At 38.6% G+C, this 20,837-nt stretch overlaps 1 protein-coding gene across 8 annotated transcripts in view; it reads left to right on the top strand.

Moving 5' to 3' along the window:
• The window catches only part of SATB1 (SATB homeobox 1), a 92,182-nt gene that overhangs the window by 61,704 nt on the left and 9,641 nt on the right, over positions 1–20,837 (top strand). For all 8 annotated transcript variants that reach the window (XM_079300631.1, XM_079300637.1, XM_079300633.1 and 5 more), the window contains one exon: positions 3,603–3,758. In XM_079300631.1, the coding sequence (XP_079156757.1) occupies positions 3,603–3,758 (156 nt within the window). The remainder of the gene's footprint in view (positions 1–3,602; positions 3,759–20,837) is intronic.

Raw genomic sequence — 20,837 nt, 5'->3', positions numbered from 1 at the left:
ATCCAAAACTTCTTGCTGCTGTAATCAGTCTCATTTGATGAGAAGATATATCTGGGTAGGCCAGGAGGAGATGGATGTGTTATTTTTTTTCAAGTATTCTTAGAAGACTAGATTGATTTGTGATAGGAAGATGGCCAAATGAATTCCTGATTCTCAGTGTGTTACATTTGTAAAATAATGCTTCCCTCTTCAGTTAGTATTTGCAAAATTTGGTTACTGTGAAAAAAAAAAAAAAAAAAAAAAAAAATTAGCTGATCTATAGTTTCTTTCCTAAACAGAAAATGTGGCTGTAGCTGTGGGTGGGGTGGGAGGTTGTGCTTAAGTGTGGATGAGATGAGAGATTATGTTTTGTTTTGTTTTTCTCTCCCAAGTGAATACTTTTTCCACCTCCTCACCCAAGTCCTGAAGTTGCACCATTAAGAGCTTTTTTGTTTTCTGTTGGATTTTTTTGAGGAGGAGGGTGTTTTTCCAACCCAGCTTCAAACAGCCTCTGTCTTGAACTCAATTCTAAATTCAACACGACAGCCTAGATGCTTGCTTATGTATAAATGATGAAACAGTTTTATGTATGGATATTCTCCAAGAGGGTAATTGGCATTATTGCATGGAATTCATCAGACCAGAGCAGACCAATAGTCCATCTAGATCAATCAGAGTCTATACCTGATCTTTGAAGAGAAACTATTAAGAGACAGGAAGAGAATTTTTATATTTGGCCAGTCAAGTGAATTTGAGATGGAGAGGGTGTGACTGCAAACCACAACCCCTGGTAATCCCCAAACGCATCATTTTATAACTTTAAGACTTTATTCCCCAGAAGATCTTTGGGCTAATACTGCTTTTTGATGCAGATATTAGTGTTTTCTGAATTCAATTAGTGTTCCCTAATTAAATATCAACAGAAGGCAATAGGAATTTGTTTGTTTGTTTTAACTTTGGTGACATATTAGATGCTGTTGAATTTATTGAACCTGTATAAAGATAGATGTGATTTGCAAACCAGAATGAGGATTTTCATTAATTCCCTTGGGTTAAATGCATATCCTTATTAAATTGGACATTGAAAAGTGTGGACTGAGTAGCATAGTTTAAATTATGTCTGCAGCATGGTGTGTGATGGTTTTTGATGATCTGGGTGTTCACAGCTCTGTTAAGTGATCTATGAAGTACTGCTACAGCATGAAGCTATCTTTTGAAGCTCAGTAGCAATCAAAAAGACAGTGTGCTTACAGAAGAGACACATTTTGATCAAGATCACAAGAGCAAAGTATTTCCTTCCCAAAAGACTTATGTATGCTAGCTGAATACCTTCATCTTCTCATCTTCCCCTTGGGTCCTTCAAAGATTAGTTACAAGTTAAAATTATTTTTGGGGGGAAGGACTGAAATTTGTTTTCCAAAATTTAAACCCAAGGTTCAAGAAGGCATGTTGACAAAGCCATCACTTTTTCATTCTCTAATTTAGCTTAGGCTGATTTTTACATGCACACAGATAAGTCTGTCTTCAGTTGTATGTTTAACATCCCCACCAGTTGTCAGTTATTTTCTTGTTTAAAGGTTAGAAAATTACCAATGGTTTTGTATTTTTAAATTTATGTTCAGGAAATGCACCTGCTCTTGCAGGCCTGCACTAATTTGTCTGGTGTGAGGCATAACTTTTCCTGCTCTGCTGTTGGAAGGAGAGAGTTTCATGGTGCTGCTCCTCATTGCCTGCTGCCAGGTGCCTCAAATGTTTCTGAGCAGCCTTTGGTCCAGCTTGGCCATCCTCTGCTGCAATGCCACTGGTAAAATGTTGCACTGCAAAAAAGGGCATGGCTTCAAAGTACTGTTTTCAGATGGAAAAAATCACATGATAACTGTATGCCACATTCTGGGATTTTCTTCATTTCTGTTTTTACTTAGGACCCTTGTTTTCAGACACCAGACAGTTCTAATGCCTGTCAGAATGGGGGCAAGGGGAAGTGCCTGTGGACACCTTGGTCTTGCTAGAATTTTGCCCCTTGTAGTTAATGAGTGTTTGTTAGCACAGTTCCTGAAAAGCCTGATGGACAAATGAGTCTTAGCAAAAGTGGCATGTACTCCCAGTTTCTGGGCCAGATTACTTTATATTAAAAGCACTGTGGATGATAGCTAACATGAACTGAGCATGGCATTTCTAGGAAAAAATGGGCTGCTGATTTGCCTAAGTACATCTCTCTTTCAAAGCCTTCAAATCCCATGTCGTGAGACCTGTGACATATGAGAGCTCGTAGAGAGTGAGATTAGAAGATGAATTATCATGTTTTCATGATTTCCTTTTGAACCTCAAGGGACTTCAGAGCACAGGAAGATGCTGACTTGGTCTGGATTAAACTGATAGTGAAAGTGTGGGTTTAGACGTACTTAAGAGTAGACTGAATCATCTTCTGGAAGTGCCAGGCTTTGTGCTGTTTAATGTTAGGCTGAATGACTGTCTTTAACTAGATGTATAACTTCAAAATAATTAAATTAATTCATCTCTCAATAATCTCAGTATGAATCAGTAGGTTTGAATTGAAATCTTAAGGTTTGATTTCGCTTGCACCATCACCTTGTGGGTTCTTGGCAGAAATCCAGTTTTCCTTTCCTCTGATCCACTTTAGGATTTGTAGCCCATTAGGTCCACTAATCTTGAGCAAGCCTTGCAAGAGTAACTGCTAAAGACAGACTATGTCCTTAACTACTGAGAATATTGTAGGATAAGCTGAGTACCTGCTGATTTTTTGTACCTCTCAACTGATATTGCAGAAACTGCAGTCTAACCTTGGTGGGATGATGCTTGGTGTTGAAACATCACTTCCATCATTTCCAGAGGATGAAGGAAAGGATAGTCTCCTGCACATCATGTCGCTACTGATGTATTTTTTTGTTGTTTTCCTTAGTGCTGCAGATGCAGCATAAAGGTGGTACTGTAATCATTCTGTCTTGTTTACATGTTTGGTGTTTATTTAATCTGGACTGCAAGAAGAACAAATACTTGATGTATGTAAGTGAAATACAACTAGAATCAGTAGCTTTAAGAAAGTCCTATCTTGGTTTCATGAAGGAGTGGTTAAAGTATGCATTATTCTAAACTGTCTCTTAAAAACAGCTTAAGAACTAAACTGATAATTTTTTTAAAAATTCAATCTAAAGCCACAACTTTACAACATTATCATGCATTTGACTGTACTGAGCATAAGACATGAATCAAGATATATCTGTCAGATTGCTGTTTCATTAGAGATTCTTTTATGTTGCAGTTACAAATTTCATTTAATTTGTGTGGGGCAAAGAAATCATGTAAGGATTCACAGGTCTCTAAAAGACTGACAGGTTTCCACCTAATTTATGACATTAAAATTTGCAATGGTCTATTAATGGTAACTCATATTTCAGATGCATTCACCTGTTACAATGCACTGAATTTTCCTGTTTCCCAGTTGCTTGAACCGTGGATAATTTATAATGTTTATTCTGCAAAATTCTGAAAGAATATCGGAGAAAGATTGGATAAAAGGAATTAAATGCAAAGGGAAGCTGCTTAGGGAGGGAAAGAGAGGAAAATAACTTTTTTCATAATGAAAAATGTCTCATATTTTCTAGGTCAAAACTGCTACTATTGCTACAGAGAGGAATGGAAAACCAGAAAACAATTCCATGAACATTAATGCTTCCATTTATGATGAGATTCAGCAGGAAATGAAGAGAGCTAAGGTGTCCCAAGCACTGTTTGCGAAGGTTGCGGCAACCAAAAGCCAGGTAAAGCTCCCAGGGCTCAAAGAGCTCCGTGTCCTGTGCAGTTACTCCCCCAGATCAGTTTCTATGTGCATTAAAATGAGTAGTTGTGTCAGTGTATCAGCCCAATACAAGAACTCAGAGCTCCTTGCTGAGTCTGGAGGTAGCCTCTGGTTGCCCTGGACCAGGCAGGGCAGAGAAGCAGCTTCCTCACTCCCTTTTCCCCACCAGCCAGACACCTTCCCTGTGTGCCCATGGGTCTTGGCGTGGCTCAGAAGGGATCAGGTTCATCAGTTCTTAGCTGGACGTGGCAAAAGCTGTGGTCAAGATCTGGGTGGGTATTGCTGCCAAATTCACCTCGAGGCTTTGGTGTTTTGCAATTACATGTGCTGGAATGAGGAACACTGGGGTGCTGGTTTTTTGCATAAAACTATTTAGTCAGACTCACTGGTGAGACTGCATGAGAGGTGGATTGTCAAAAAAAAAACCCTAAAAAAGGACCCAAAAAAAAAAAAAAAAAAGAAAATGCCTCAAAAAATTACTCTTGTTCAAGGTGAGAAAAAATGTATACTTTTGTGGAACACAATGTCTGCTTGGTTACCTGCTTGTGTGCATACATATATGTTGCATGTTCAGTTTTAAGGCTTTGTTTTGTGGTTTCCTATTCTGTTTTCTTTAACTGAAGGTTTTCTGTCAAGTGTAGTGGCAAGAGGGAAATCAGCAGGCACTTGTTGGGTGTGATTATCATAAATGATCTGAGAAAGATCACTGGAGTATGCGAAAACATTGATTTAAGTGAGTATGTACTCAACAAGTAAAGGAAAAATACATAGAAAAATAGGAAAAGCTAGGGTTCAAATGCTTGAAGGAAATCCAAAGACACCAGTGGTTGCAATGTTGAATTTTCATATTATATTGAGTATTAAATCCACTTAATCACTATTTCTTTGCTCTTCTAAAATTACTTCATAGAAAAATTCAGCATCTTCCAAGGAAAGCTAGTGAAGCTCAGTTAGACTGATGTTTCTTGGGCTGTCAGCATTTTGGTGCTGATTTTCTTTTTAACAAGTCTTTAACTTTTGACTTCTGTGCTGTTCACATTTTGGAGTTCACTTCATTGTACAGAAAGGATGTTGTCTCTTAAGTTATATGGTGTAAGGAGCACTTAAAGGGATATTTTGGAAATGTTGTATCAAAATGATTAAACTCAAGCTGTGGACTGTAAAAATTATAGCTTTATAGGCCACATGCCTGCCTACCCTTCAATCACTGTCAAAGTGATAATTTCAACAATAATATGTTTCTTTTATTGTGGGATTCTAAACACCAAGTGCTGTTTAAACATTAAACTGAATTGTTTATGTTAGTGCTGTACTCAGTGTGTCATACATCAGGCCACTATAATCTCCCATGGAATGTAAAAATTCTGTCATGAATCATGGCTTGTATATCGGAAATTACTGTAATTTTGATTGGAAATTACAGAGCTCTTGAAATGTTTCTAATTATGATAGAATGTTACAGCAGCTCCCAACCTGTGCGCTCTTCAGATGTCTTTATTTACATGTCAAATCTTGAGGTTAGAGAACTGTCCGTTTTCTGCACCTTCTCCTTTCCACTGCAGTCTTCTGTAAAACGAAGGTATGAAGCCAGTCTATCAGCCCATATAATTTTGTGCTGATCTGATTTGTGTGATAGTATATTTATTGAATTGCAAAGCCTTAAAATTTCTGGGTGGGTCAGCTCTTCCAATGCTGACTTTCAAAGGGACAGGTAATCAAAATGAAGCCTGAATGCTTCTAGAGGATGCCGTGCAGGTCTATTTGAGCAATTGTAAAAAATTTAGATTCTTGTACAAACTTTGCTACTAAGTACAGAAAACAACACCAAACACATAGTTCTCTTCCCTTTTACTCTGGTGATCATACCTGTATTCTCAGGGGTTATTTTTCTCCCCAGTTTCAGCAATGCAATGCTAATTTGTGTGTCTAGCAAGCTTTCAGGTCTGTAGTTAGATAAAGTGTAATTTGTACTCGAAAGCTGCTTTGGAGAAGTAACCTTCTAGGTAAAGTAGGATGTGTTGGGTCTTCTCAAACTAGCTGACTGCTAGTAACCTAATTAGTAACCCCACTGCTACATATATTAAAGATTATAATGATGATTATAATGATATAAAGATTATATATTTACAATCTTTTACATGTATTGCAAAAGATTATTCATTGAAGCTCTACAGTGGTTCAAGTAAATATTTATTGGGGCAAAAAAGTCTCCCAAGCAAAAAAGAGGCTTGTTCAAACATATTCTCTAAGAGAGCCTCTCTTGAGAGAGATCTCTTGCTAATATTTTCTTCATTTGGAGACATTGGTTCCATACTCAGAACTGGAAATCCCGAGATAACCCAAGTTATAGTGAAAAGTCTGAAGGACGCATGTTGGAAAATGATGTGTTGATTAACAGTTTTGTTTTTAAAAATTGTTAAAATTGAACATTGCTGATTTTATCTTATTTTGGATATAAAAGCTTGTTTAATTTCTGAGTGCAGTCTGGAGTTGTGATGTAAAACCGTATGTGACCTAAACCAGCTCTGCGAGGGTACAAAGGTAGTTATTTGCTGGAAGGTCTTGCCATTTTTTTTCCCCTTAATAAATTGATTTGGGGCAACATTAGATTGGATGTCTAAGCAGCCAGCATCTGCAAGGTGGCTGGGCTTGCCTGAGCCAGGAGACTGCAGATAATGTTCTGCTGAGTAGAGCACTTTGTACAGAATTGCTATTAAATGATGCGCTACAGGAGTTTCTATTTGGGTAGCGCCAAGGTAAAAAACGAGCATCTTCCCTTGAACTGTGTTAATGCCTTTGGCAAGAGTGGAACTGGAAATCCTAGGATAATCACTTCATTGCAGTGAAAAGTCTGGAGGAAACGTATTAGAAAATAATGTGTTGATTAACAGTTTTATTTTTAAATCCTCCTGGGTGGTGGAGGACCAACCACATGTGGACTTGATGCTCAGCAAAGCAGCTGGGTGGGTGCTGGGGCCTGGTGTGGCAGAGGTCGTGGGATCAGGCTGAGATTTCAGGGCTGTTTGAGACATTATGTGCTGATTTGTCTGCTTGAAGTTTCACTGTGGACTTTGCTGGCAGCTTGTTGGCTTTCCCAAAGGAAAGGGTCTGTCTGTTGCATGGGTTTGAATGGTGTGGGGACATTCCTTCAAATGCTGAATTCTTTCCCTATACAGGAATGCATACATTCTGTATACTTTTTAAGTTTCTATATTTTTAAGGATCAATACGCTATCTGCAGAATAAATTAAAAACCTGTTCAATTCAAAGCATACACTTTAAAAGTTAATATGATTATACTGAAAAGCTAAGGAAAATATTATAATTCAAATTCCTGCAATACATCATATCTTTGAGAAGTTTTAGAACTTTGATTGGCAAAGCAACTAATGTCCATGTTTAAAATCTTGTGATTTTATTGTAGGTTGTCTGTCCTGCATGGGTTTTTTTGTTAGATTACGTTGCAAAGAGAGCTTTGGAAAAATGCACACAAAAGGATGGTAGAAAGGGTTTACCAAGTGTTTTGTCTCTTCTTGCAGGTTGTTGGTTCTTAATGGTAGAGTGGCAATGCCAACAGTATTATTTGCTAAAATTTAATCAGCACACCTGAATAACTCTAAATTAAAAGAATTCACACATAAAATTGTGTGGCACACATTACTTTTACAATTTTGTCATATTGGATCTTTATTAAATTTATAACCTGAGAGTCTGATTTGAACAATTATGAAAGCACATTCTTAATTTTGTTATTAAAAAAAGGAAAAAAAAAAGAAAAAAAAGTTGATTTGTGTAATGATCATTAAGGTATCATGGTTCAGTAACTGTGCAGTGGTTACAATCTTCTCATGTGGGAGCCAGGAATGAGTTTTTCTTGATGGTGACAGATGCTGAAATCTAATTTTATTCCATAAAAACAGATAAACAAGCAAACAAAACCCCCAGACCTAAGAGCCCTGAGAGATAAGGCAGGTAGAGACTTGTAGTGTTTCTGTATGTTGTTATGTTTTGAGAAGTTACATTTATGTTATGGCTTATCCTGAAAAGCTGTGGCTTGCACATGCTAGTATGAAGCAGGGAAGAAAGCAGTACTTTGCTGAAAATCAGGTTAAGCTGAAGCTTTTTTAAATTGAGGAAATTACAGTTTGTAAAAACTGAGGTAATATCAAGCTCTGTACCTCTGAGAGTCCCATGCACTACAGCTGAAGGTCGCTAGCCTGCATTATTTACCTAAAGAAGTTTAATTTGTAGTAAAATAAACAGGTGAAATCAATAATCTTCTGCAGCATCAATCCTGCCGATAGCTCTTTATGGCCCCATAGGTGCCAAATGCCCTCTCTTCTCACCCAATGAAAATGCCTGTATGAGGAAGGTCAGACACCTGGTTCTTGCAGAATCATGCTTTGATTTTAATATAGGTCTAATGGAGTGCTAATCATACCTGCAGAAACCTCATCTAGTGATGTAGAGTTCTGACCTGTTACTTCTGAGCTGTTGTGCTGTGTTGCTCAGTTTCCTGTTCCATCCCTGTCTCTTGCTTCGGTTAGCAGTAGCTTCATGTACAAAGTGTGGAGGTAAAATCATGGGTTTCAGACCGTGCTAGAGGCTCCATCCTCAGCCATCAGGCAGGTATTTTATGCAGTGCTTTTTAATTAGAAGCATTTGATTTTTGCCTTTGTAAGCATCCGGAGTGTTCTCCTCCAGGAGAGTGCATGAGGAGATCTGATGGAGAGGCACTAGGCAGAGCATCTAGCCCTCATGAGTAGATGGGAAAGAGTTAAATGGGAAGGGAATGCTAAACATTGGCACTAAAAATGCTTTTGGCATGCAAATACCATGCTTTTCCTGACATAAATATTTTCAGAATAGGCCATTAGAGTTCAGGTATATAAAACCCTGCTTTTACTGGAAATTTTAATGTTGTAGTAAACCTAGAGATTTATAGTGAAAAATTGATGTCTGTTATCTCACTTTTATCTTTTTAACCAGCAGTTTTATAAATGCTATATCTTTGATCTGGCTTTTTCCATCTAGAGACTAAGCTATATACTCTAATAGGAAAGTCATTTTTAAACAGCTTCCCACACTGAACAAGCACGTTATTGTGGATCTGGCACAGAGATGTAACATGCCATTACCGCAGATATAGAACAATCTATTCAACTATTTTCCAGCTGGAGGAAAAGAAACCTTTTTATCACCGAAAGTAACCCTCTGGTAACAATGTGGCTGTAGGAGGGGATCTTGAAATTTATTTCCAAAGCTGTTTCCTCAGGGCACTGCACCTCAGGCTGCCCAGAGGGGTGCAACCTGCAGGGCAGGAGGGGGCTCGGTCCTCTGCCCATCACCCCGCTCTCCATCAAGTTCTCTCCTGCCTTTGTCTCCCTCAGAGCAGCTGAGTCACTTCCTGGGTTTAAATCTTGGCTTAAAAACCTTCTTCTCCCCCACCCCCCCTCCCCGAACCTCAGTGTACAATGGGTTCTCTGTGGAGCAGGGAGGGATGCTGCACAGGGAGACGCGAGGTGGAAGCACAATGTGTTCTGAGATCTGCTGCTTCACAAGTGCACCTGGAAATAAACCCCTCACCCTCGTGCAGAGGTAATAGTTAGAAAACATTAGCTGCAAAACACACAACGGCATCTATTTTTATTATTTTTTAATGTTATTTTCCTCCCCCCTCGTTGCCTGGGGGTGATTGCTCTGGCAGTTGAAGAGGTGCCATGAGCAGCAGGAGTCGGGGTGGGATCGGGTGTCAGCAGGGATGCAAGAGGAAGAGTGTGAACTGAGAAAGCAAGATGGGCTTTTGCATGCAATCAAGAACTGCCCCATAAAGCGGAATGTCATTCAGTGAAACTGTGAAACTTGGCAGATAGAGCTGATTTGTTTCTTTCACAAAATGCTGAGTTACAGAGTCATAGTGTGTTCTGTCTTGCCCAGGTTGGAGGAAAAAGGTTTTCAGGTTTCTGGTGGGGGGAAAACCTTAATGCGCCATGTCCTTCTTCTGCCCTGTGTCCTAGTCTCTTTTACAACATCTCCTCTCAGAAATAAAGGTCAAAAGCTCAGGAAATTTCATTTTTTCAAAAATTTACTTCTCAGAAAGAAGGCAGAAAAAGCAGAAAAATTGAGTTTAGTTGACTCTCTTATCTCTTCATCATGATAGACCTAAGAAAGGGCTGGCATTGATCCTGACTATATCCCACATTATTGGAATTGCTTTGGTGGAGTGGCTTGACTTCAGTGAGCCTTGGGTTCCCCCTAATAAAGAATAGACAGCAGCTTCATGAATCAACAAAGATGCACTGAAAAGAAACCACCTTAAAACCTTCAAGGTGGTTCACAACAGCATGCAATTGCCCACATAAATCTATGTAGAAGAGGGAGAAAAAGGTGTTAAAACCTGAAATAAGAAAAAAAGAAACAGGTACAGAATGGAAAATACTTAATTAGTAAGAGGATTATATTGACCTCTTCAAACAGCTCCTTGGAGCCAGGTAGCCCTTTCAACACATAAGGCAGAAGCTAGATTTGTTGACACACTGATGACAAAGTGTGCTTCCTGAGCATGCTTTACACCTGGGGTCAAATCGGCTGAGGCTGGAGGTTCCCAGCCAGGCAGGTGGCAGCAGGAGCTGTTCAAATGCTGCCGTTTGAAGGACTGGTAGCAGCTTCAGGAGACAGAATGTATTTGAGCCCTGAGGAGAGCCTCCCTGGAGGGATACAGTGCACACCTGCCCTGCTCTGGTTGGGAGAGTTAATGCTTAACGCTCCCACGGCCGCAGCCTGTGGCGCATCCCTGGGAGGCGCTGGGACCGCTGAGTGCCTGGCAGGATGCGGCCCGCAGGTGTCCAGAAACAGCAGAGTGGGGGGTTCTGGTTGGATGGTTTTTGTCTGGTGGAAAGAGCATAAATGAGTGAGAGAAGCTAGGAGAAGTACAAGTTTAAGTCATTAAATGTACAAATGAAAAAGGAGAGCCAAGAAGAGAAAGCTCTTTACAAAATATAAAATTATGTTAAAGCAGCAAGACGGCACAACATAAGGAATGTTTGGTACATGTTATTGAAACTGAAAAATCAGAGTATGGAATGAATTATAATTTAGCATAATCCATAATTTTACAGTTTTCATTTTGAATTATTTATCTTATATGATTTGATTAAAGATAAAACTGGCTGACAAGATCTCTAACATCTCTGCATGTCTTAATGTCAAATGAAAAAAACTCCATATTATAACTTCACCATTTTAAATTTTTTATCTGTATTGTTTCTATATACCTCCCTTTTATTTTTAAAGCATATTTCAGCTACACATTGTGTACATGCAATTCCATAACCCATCAGGCTTCAGTGTTGCCTCAGTACCTCTGATTCAGTAAATCAGATCATAGGCAGCATGCTGTCATATAATAAGGTGTCTGATCCTTATTACCAGTTTGTTGATGCACAGACTCCTTCAAATTGACCATTGCAACACATGGTTTCCCCTGAAACTAGCTGTGATAATTAGCGTGGCTCTAATGAGACAGAATGTCACTGATCTTGTGCTGAACTGTCGAGTATCGACGCTACGGATGGGAACTGTCAAAGCTTGCCATCTGTGACAGAGCTTGGCATATTCCATTTGCAAGGTAGAGCATGCTCAATAGACTGTTTTTAAACAAATGGTCCATTTCTTGATTAGGGCTCTGTGTTCTGTTACTGTGGAAGACTTTATATCATAGTTAAACTTTTTGCTTTTTTTCCCCCCTTTTTCTTCTGCTAGGGTAAGCTCATTAGGAAATGAAAATATTACTGATTCTCGAACTAGTCCTTCTGTCCTCTGTTAGACTTTTGGGGAGAGGTGGGGAGGAGCTGATCATGTATTTATTCTTCTTCCTTCCCCCAGTTATCTTAATGTATTTCTTCTAGGGCTTGCACTCCCACAAGCCTTTTATCTGATTTTTTTAAGCATCAAGGGGTAGGGATGGCATAGTTTTGAAGTACAGAGGAACAAAAATTAAAAAGTCTCAGGTGATTCCTCGGTGCAGCAGGAGCATGTGCACCTGGGATGAAAATTGAGCTGGTCAGGAGAGTCAGGCACCCAGGCTCCCGGGACTGGCCCTGGAAAATGCCATGCAAAAAGTCCAGCGCTGCTTATCATTCCAAAATATGCTTTGTTGCTTTTTATTTCCTCCTTCTCTGGCAGACCACACAGGGCTTGTTCTGAAGAACATTTTCACTAATCTGATCAGGCAGCCAAATACGCCGGGAAAACTGCTTTAATGATCCCACTAATTACCTCAAGTCAATATGAACTGTATTATTAGACTGAGGGAAAATATTCCATTAGGTCTCCCCCTTGGGAGTTTCTCCGCTTTGTGATGTCACCGAAGCCTTCGCCCTCTCGCTTGTAATTAATTTTATTTACACACGCAGGCACGCACAAGGTCACACCTGCACAACCGGAGCTGGCCAGGGAGCTAGTGGCACTCAGGCTTAATCAGATCTGTCATAATTACCATTCTGCATGTTTCTGACACACGCTGTGAAATATTTCAATTTAACTGCCGCTACCAGCACAACCAGATGTAGTGTGAGTGTGGCTGCATTGGAAATATTATTCCTCAGGATAAACTCTCTCCTCCTCCTTTTTCCTCCCACCCCCTCTCCCTTTTACAGCTAATGTGGCACAGAAGCTGATGTATCCTGTAAATCTTGAATGCAGTGCTAGATTGATAACAGCAGATTAGACAGTTTAACCACAAACAGCTTGTTCATTTTTCACAAATGAAAACCACATGTGGTGTAACTAAAATTTCAGGCTTTTTTTTTTTTTTTCCCCCTCCTCTTTGGTTGTTGTTTCCTTTTGTGTGTGCGTGTGTATGTTAAGGTCTGCCTTTAGCTGTAAAGGGGTGAAATAAAAGAGTAAACATACAGAGGGGAGAGACATTTCTGTCTTTGGAGATTATTTCTCCCTGACCTTTATTAAAAACCTTCCCTGTTTTGGCAAAGAAATCAGATACCGCACAGGGGTTTCACTCACTCTGAGACTTTCTAATCTTAGGGGTTTCTGCCCATTTATTAAAGAAGTCACCCTACTGTGCTGGTTTTCAAAATAACATGCCAGCAAACACCTCGCTTTAAGAAGAGCTTCTAACCAAAAAACATAGTCTTCACTGCTACATAAATTTAGCAGAAATAAAATTTTCTGCCAAAGTTTTTCACCATAGATTTTGTATTCTTGCTAACCCTTCCCTGTACCTCTTCCTTTGGGGAAAAGATTCTTTTTAAAAAAGAACCCTCAAAGTGTTTAGAAATTTTGGCAAATGGAAAATGAAAATATTTATTATTAAAATGCTCCCATTTTTTTTGAAAACAGATCATGAAAAATTAAACATTTTCTTATGAAAACACTTTTTATGAAATTAGAAATTTCTGTAAATTGTTTTGCTTTTTTTTCCATAAATATTTTTTCAGGTAGACTATGAAGCTTTCCCTAATTAAACAGCCATCAGTAAGGTGTTTTTTTAAAATCATCTACTCTTTAGTAGATCACAGTTGGCTAGTTTTCCTACACACAGAAAAAAAAAAAATTATGCTATTTTGATAGAAAGTTTTAATTATAAGACTCTAAAACAATTTTTGCAGCAAGGAAAAAAAATTTAAGTGTGCAGAATGGAACTGAGCAGATTCTCCGAAAGCTGTTCCAGGTATTGTCAGGTGGGAGAAGTGGTGCAGTGCTCTGGATAGAAATTCATCAAATCTAATCTGTAATAAGGCATCCAAGGGAGGTTTAAAAAAAAAAAAAAAATCCAAACAAGCAAAAAAAAGGTAGCTTTAGTATGAGGTTGTTTTATCATTGGTAGTGATTTGTGGTGCAGTGGCAATATTGAAAGTGCAAGAGTCAGAGTGCTAAGACTCAGTGTTCAAAGTCATTCACATGAAGATGAACAGGACAGGTTTTGAAAGCCACTAAAGGTGCAGTTTGTGGCAGGAAATTTGGATGTGTAGATGGCCCCCCAGGCTGCTGCAGACAAGGTTAAAGACCCATGCTCATACCAGTCGGCCAGCAGCTACGGACTGCATTACTGACTGCATTATTAGTTCCTCAGAGCTGAGTTGGTTGGTGCAGGTGTGCCATCGGTGTGCCTCACTGCATGGCAGGGCCATCTCTGTTACTGACTCCCCTAGGATCTGTTCAGGCCCCCAAAAAAAGTGAAAATCATATTCTGGAGGTGCAGCCAAAGCCCTGGGAGTGCTGTGGCTGCAGATATCACAAAAATAAGTCTGAAGTAAGATGAAGAGGAGGACAGGAAGGGCTCATATTGGACGAGGCAATGCTGAAATGAACTGTCAAGATTCTTGCAAAGATCTGGAAATACAGCACTCATTTCTCCAGAAAGCTATTCAAAAAATGTCATGCAGTTGGGAAGCACTGGATTGCCAAAAGAAGAAAGTATGGCACCCTCTCCCACCTCCACTGAGTCTTTTATTTTTAGTTTTTCTCTCTTAGGTAGAGGTGTTCTGATTCTACACTCCAGATGTGTGAATCAGCTCTTCCCCAGGCAGCACCTGCTGTCTGCCTGACAAGAGGTGCTGTTTCTGGCAGGATGGATTTTCTTAATCTCTCTTCCTGCTTTCTATACCCTCACCTTCTGTTTTGTTTTTATCTCACCACCTTCTCTTATTCCTCTCAGTATGGCTCATCTCTTAGTTTTCCTTGGACTTTTCCCACCCCTTCCTGTCCCTTAAATACCCTCACCACCCACTCTTGCTCCATCTGCCTCTTTATCCTGTCCTACCCCTGTTCCCTGCCTGCTGGAATCCCACCCCAGGCATACTCACCACAATTTTGTACATGTATTCCTTTTTGTCTGGGGCACAGTGTGGGCCCCCCATGCCCTTGGCCTTTGCTGGACTGGTCACCAGCACTGCTGACTTTGAGGGTGAAGCATCATTCCTTTCTCTGTGTGGTGACCCAGATTTAGCCAGGAAAAGAGCCATACTACTCTTGATTTCTCAGGTTGCTTGTGCAATGAGCAGATCACTGATTCAGGAGGCTTTTGAAGATTGAATATATCAGTGTTTTAACTATTAATAAAAATGGGAAAAGTTTGAGTGAGTTCTATGAGTGTTAACTAGGGGCATGAAAGAAAACAAAGCTGTGGTGGCAGAGGCGAGGAGGAGGCTGAGGAGTTAGCAAGCAGCCTGTGGTTCCTGGCTGTGGGGGAAGCAGGGTACCAAGTAAACAGCACAGAAAACAAAAGCGAGCTCAACCCGTAACTAAACAGGAAATGACAGGGTAGAATTCCTGCTGAAAACCGAGAGCTGCTAAATATGTAACTGCAAAGAATAAAGGCATCTTGTGCAAACACAAATATACAGTAACAGTCCGAGAAGCAATTTGTTAAAGGAGTGACCAATTACAGATCAGGTGAAGGGCTGCTGGGCAAAGGCAGGAGTGAGAAATAACAGATGTGTGTTTTGTCCCTCAGTGTTAAACTGTGTAATTCAAAACACATTACACCTGAAGAAATGTTGCAGGATTTCTAGGTGCAAGGTGAGAAACAATATTTTGTTCCAGATAAATTTTTATTTTGCTGTTCCTAATTTTCATTGCATCAATTTTTTTTTCTCTTCAAATTTAACCTCTAACTCAAACTTCAGATTTTTGGTTATGCATTAGCCCGAACTGTTGGCATCTATTGAATAGACTAGAGCAGGCACGCAGCAAGCTAAGTGGGGAAAATTCCAATTTGCAAATATTTATCTAATTTCAAATCTGCCAGATTCTATCTGAAAGCACATTGTTATTCGGGGGGCATCTCATTTTTATTCCTGTGTAGTGTTATGTTCCCTTACTTCAGGATGGAATTTTAGAAGCTTATAAATGTAGTTTTCAGAATCTTTGTAAAGCAAAGTTGTTTGGACTGAGAAGCCCTTAGCAGACCTGCCTGAAGTTTTGGACCCCAAGTTAGCAAGATTTGCACACATATCAGATAACATCTGTGGGTTTACTCAGGTGACTGGTTATTTTGCTGAGCCTGGTGCTTAGCATCTTTAGTACTTATAGCATGTGCAAGAGAAAGCTCTACTGATACAGGAACTTTCCACTCTTTAAGTAAGACCACTTATTTTTAAAAAAGCTGTGAAAGGTTTAAATTAGTTTGGGTTTGTTTGTTTTTTGTTTTTTGTTTTTGTTTTTTTTTTTGTTTGTTTGTTTTTGGTTTTTTTTTGCTTTATGTGAGCCAGTTTGCTTCACCTCCAATAAATCATTTGCTACTCCTATTTTGTATAAGGAGAGAGGCTAAAAGGATTAAGCTTTTTCACTGAGGAACAGGACAGGAGGGATTGGGGCAGGAAGAAGCGTGCTGCTCATGCAGTCCCTGACTTAAGAGCAGAAGGTGCTGCTGAAGCTGCTGTCTGGAAATACAGCTGGGACTGGGACTCAGCTGGGCTGGCACTCTTCTTGGCCAGTGAGAAAAACTGTAACAGTAAGAACTGCTCTCTCTAGGAACTTCTCCCTTGTGGCTGTTCTTGACCTCATCCTGATGGCAAACTACCTGGAAGCACTCTTGTGTTGGTTCCCACCCAGGAGAGAGAAATCTGATCTCTCCAGCTTCCCTTTTGATCCAGCTTTCCTATTGTTTTAAGTTTCTGCCGCAAGCAATTGTGCTCCAAGTAAGGGTATTTTAGCTTTCTGAGGATTTCACTGCCTTTCTTTTTCCATGAGTGAAATACAAGCTTCTGGCTGCTCCCTTCTCATTTTCTGGGAGGCATTGAACTCTCACAGGTGTGGATTTTAAAGATTTTTTTTTTCCTAACTGCTTTGAGATAATGAACATTATTAATTTTCTGACTGTTTCTGTGGTTAACAAAATCTGGAGGAAAGTCAGAGAAAAGTTTCTTTTCAATTTCCTTAAGATTCCCCTCACCCTTGGCTTTATCAGGGCATTAAGTGTTCTTCACTGTGAAACAGAGCCACAGAATCCAGCTAAACTGCAAGAGACATTTTCTTGGAATATTTAAATGTTTAATTCAAATCTATATGAAAGCTTTTAGTTAGGCTGTGAAAATCTGAAGGGATGTCTGAAAATGGATTTGAGTTGTCTATGTTTTGGAATGATGTCACTTGTTGGAATATCTTGTCAGCTGAACTGCATTTACAATGAAGTCCAAATATCTGTGAGCCCGTGATTCCTCAGTGTGTGGTAGATCTTCCCCTGATCCAAAATGAATTCTGGAAAGAAAAAACACATGTGAAAAGAATCCATGAAATTAAATTACTCCATCTGGGAAATTATATATTTTTAAAAATATATAACAACATGATGGGTAAACATATAAGTAATTACAAAAGTGACACTTTGGCCTAATGGCTCTTTTACTGAAAGTCTTTCCCCCCAAAGCAAATGTTAAATCTCTTTAAGCAATGTAATAGTAAACATTTGCTGTTCACTGTAAACTGATAGTAATAAAAAAGATTTTTTTAAATTGCCAGACTCTTTCTATTAAAGATTCTTCTCTATCTAAACTACAGATATAGCTGCCATACAAAATTGATTGCATGCTTAAGAATAAATAAATGTGGGCTGTTAAGGGTCGTGGTTGAATTTAGGGTTGTATTTACTTTCAAGGGACACATTGATATTGCAGTGAAATCACTATTTCTTTCGGCTTAAATAAAAGATAAAGGGCTATATATTATCAGTCACCCTCTGTGAAACCCACTGACCCATTTTATATGACTGTACTATAAAAAGTAATGTACCAGACTAAGATTGGCTTATTTAATAATTAGTAGGTGGTTTTTCTTTCTTTTTAGGTTTTTTTTTTTTTATATTTTATTATTGTTTAGTTCATTTTTGTCAGATGTTCTCTCATGCTTACAATGCCAATTGAATCAAGTGTGTGTGAAAGAGGAAGGATCTGGAGGAGAGGAAGGCAGAGTAAATCTTCACCCATTATTTTTTGCCTCTATTACTTTTTTCTTTTTTTGTATATAAATGTAGTTGCATTTTATATAAGATTTTCAAAGGTATATAAATTGTGGTTTTGATAAGGACTTGTGCCTATCTATCATTGCTAGGTAATTGAAGGCAATGCTGTAAAAAAAATACATTTGAACAGGTGAAGAAAGCTGAGAGCAGAGAAACCAAGCTTGGGAGAAGCCCTTCATTTAGATTATTGAATTTTTTCTGTACTCCACTAAAAAGTAATGATACTTACATTTTCACTCAGGTTTAGAGTTACAGGTTAGGTCTTTTCTGTCCATGAGCTGGTGGTGTGTGCAATGCTCATACACAGGGAGCACACAGACCAGTTTTGTAAGAGCCTCAGACTAATCTAGCTGTTTTTTTGCAAGCACTGGCTTTTAGCCACTCACCATGGCTCTGTGTAGAAACAGAGGGGTGGTATGACAGACAAGGCTGTGGGAGCAGCACAGCAGCTCTCCACATCATTTTGCTTCTGTACTTGTTGGATGCTTGTCATTGAATTTTAGAGGTTGCTTTAGCAAGTTACCCTTTCCTATTTAATTGTTTGGATGTTTACAAGAATAGAAATATGTATTTAACTTTGAAATTCTGCAGCTCGGGAGAGGAAAAGGCAGAGGGATGAAGAGACATTAGGAATCCTTTCCCCCTAAAATATCACTGAAAATTTGTGTACCACTGCTAAGTATTTGGTCATTTGTTTTTCACCACACAGACAATAGGTGGAGGTACCATGCAGACAGATGGTGTCACTGAATAATAGTTTGGACAAAAAAGTTAAGGAATGGCATAATCTGTCTCAGTGTTCCTCAGAGGAAGGCTTTTCTGACAGTAAAGTTTAACTTTCTTCTGAAAAGCTATGTGAGGTTGTAGGGTTTTCAGTTTCAAATCTCATCTATGATGATGGTGGATACAGATTTACTTAAAATCCACATCTGGCTTTCCTTTTCAATGTTCTAGTAATGAAAGCCAGTAAAATAGATGAACCAGGAATATCTGGAGATAAAGGACAGCTTCAGGTTTCAAACTTTTTCAGTGCTCAAATTCAAAGCCTGAAAGTTAAGGCTGATTAGTGTAAATAAAATGCTAATGCAACCATTGTTCTGGGGACATTTATTATCACTTTAGGCCAAATATCGAGAAAGATCGTTCATATTCTGGTATCTCCACTCATCTTCTGGAACCAGCTGAAAATGAGCTTTTGCTTCCTAAGTTCAAGATGAACAATTTTCTCAGAAAAATAGGGAAATCCCGAAGTACTGAATATTCACTGCAGATTTTAAGATTGGTCAAAACTATATTGAAGGAACATAGAAGGAAGGAATACTGAAGGAAGTTAGTGCTTAAAATTTCCAGAAAGAATATACTAAAATAAACTCTAACTAATGTTTTGGTCCATATAAAAAATTACTAAGTCTGGTAGACTATTAGTTTTCCCAGATTTTTATAAAAATACCTGTAGCCTTTCTTTTCATAGACTTCAGTTCTTCTATGAAGCACTTAGGTCTATTCAGCTTTGCATAGAAGCTGGCCAGGACACTTTATGTATTTTAGGAAAGATAAATCTGCAGTCAGAACAAATTTTCCTGCAGCAGGAAATTCCAGAATAACTTCTAAGGGTAAAAAGGACTGCTCTTGTCATCTAGGCTTGTTCCCACGTCTGAAGGCACAGGTGTTTTACAGAGAGACAGATTTAAGGGATCTTAGCATGAAAATGAATTTTGAATTAAATGCTCTGTTCTTACCCTGCAGCGGGTGTTCCCTGCTCTCACTGTTCTGTTTTTTCAGATAATGTAAATGTAACACAAACAACATTTGCCAGAGAAATTAAAGCAGTGTCCATTGTTACTTATTGGTCATATTTGTTTGTGCTGAAGTGACATTTGCTTATTTTTGTTTCTCAATGCCATATGTATGAGGTTACTGATTCAGAACTCCCTGAATTTTTGATCTTGTTGAACACTGTGAGAAATCTCAGTTGAAGGGTTTAATGCATTTTCCAATCAATGTGTAGGGGAAATTTGGCCTTATCAATTTAAATGCTGGAGATCCTTTCATTGCATTATGGAAGAATCTTCTCTAAGCAGAGATTATTCTTAAGAACTTCATAACATTTAAAGGTTAATATGTTAGGTAAAGAACAATATCTTAAGACAAACATTTTTATTACAGGACATGAAGGGATAGTTCTGATTAAATTACACGATTATTTGAATGGGAAAGAAGACAAAGTGCATCATTTCTTGCCCTCAACTTTAATGCCTTTAATCAAATAATGACCTTCTGGAAATAGTTAATTTTAAGCATTTGGAAAGATCAATACCACTTTGCCACCAAAAAATGGCCCAGATGATGAAATTTGATGTATTTAAAGTACCATTTCACCCTTTTAACCTAGTAAATAATTTAAAATGCTTTCAGTACTCCTTTGCTACCATTATGTATCTCACTCAAAGTATTATGACTTTTCCAAAAGCAACCTTTCTGTTCAATGTTCAGCTTACAAGTTTAATACTAAAGACTAATACTATATGCATATATGGTATTGGTTGTGTTGGCCCTTTTTCTTCCCTTGTATATGTGGAATCTGTTGTGTAAAGAACTAGAAGTACCTAAGATGAGTGCAGCCGTTTGGAACAATAATGAGATTGTAAAGCAAATTGGATGGCTTTTGAAGGGGAAAAAGTCAATATTTAAAGTTTAGTCCGTGAGTTCTTTTCCTTTGTTTTGTCTATAAGCTTCCTGTTAAAGGTGAAGGATTTGGATTGCTCAGACAATTAAGAGCCCATTTTACCAAGTGTAATTTCATATCTGCGTTCTATAAACTGGAGTGCCTTCAGCATTGTAAATAAAAAAAAATTGCCCTCTATTAGCATGTTTGTGGGCAGATTAAAAACAGTCTTCATTAGCATAAGTAACACTTACAGATTCTTTTAAAAGTAGAAAATTATTTGTTGAATGATAAATTGCTAGCTTTCTAGTTAGTTGCTGAAAATGTGCTCATTCAAAATGCCTACTTTAGTTTAGTCTACAATACTCATTTTTTTTTTTCGTTAGAAGTACTATTTA

This window comes from Erithacus rubecula (assembly GCF_903797595.1).
Source record: "Erithacus rubecula genome assembly, chromosome: 3".
NCBI lineage: Eukaryota > Metazoa > Chordata > Aves > Passeriformes > Muscicapidae > Erithacus > Erithacus rubecula.
This window is presented reverse-complemented; position numbering and strand designations above follow the sequence as displayed.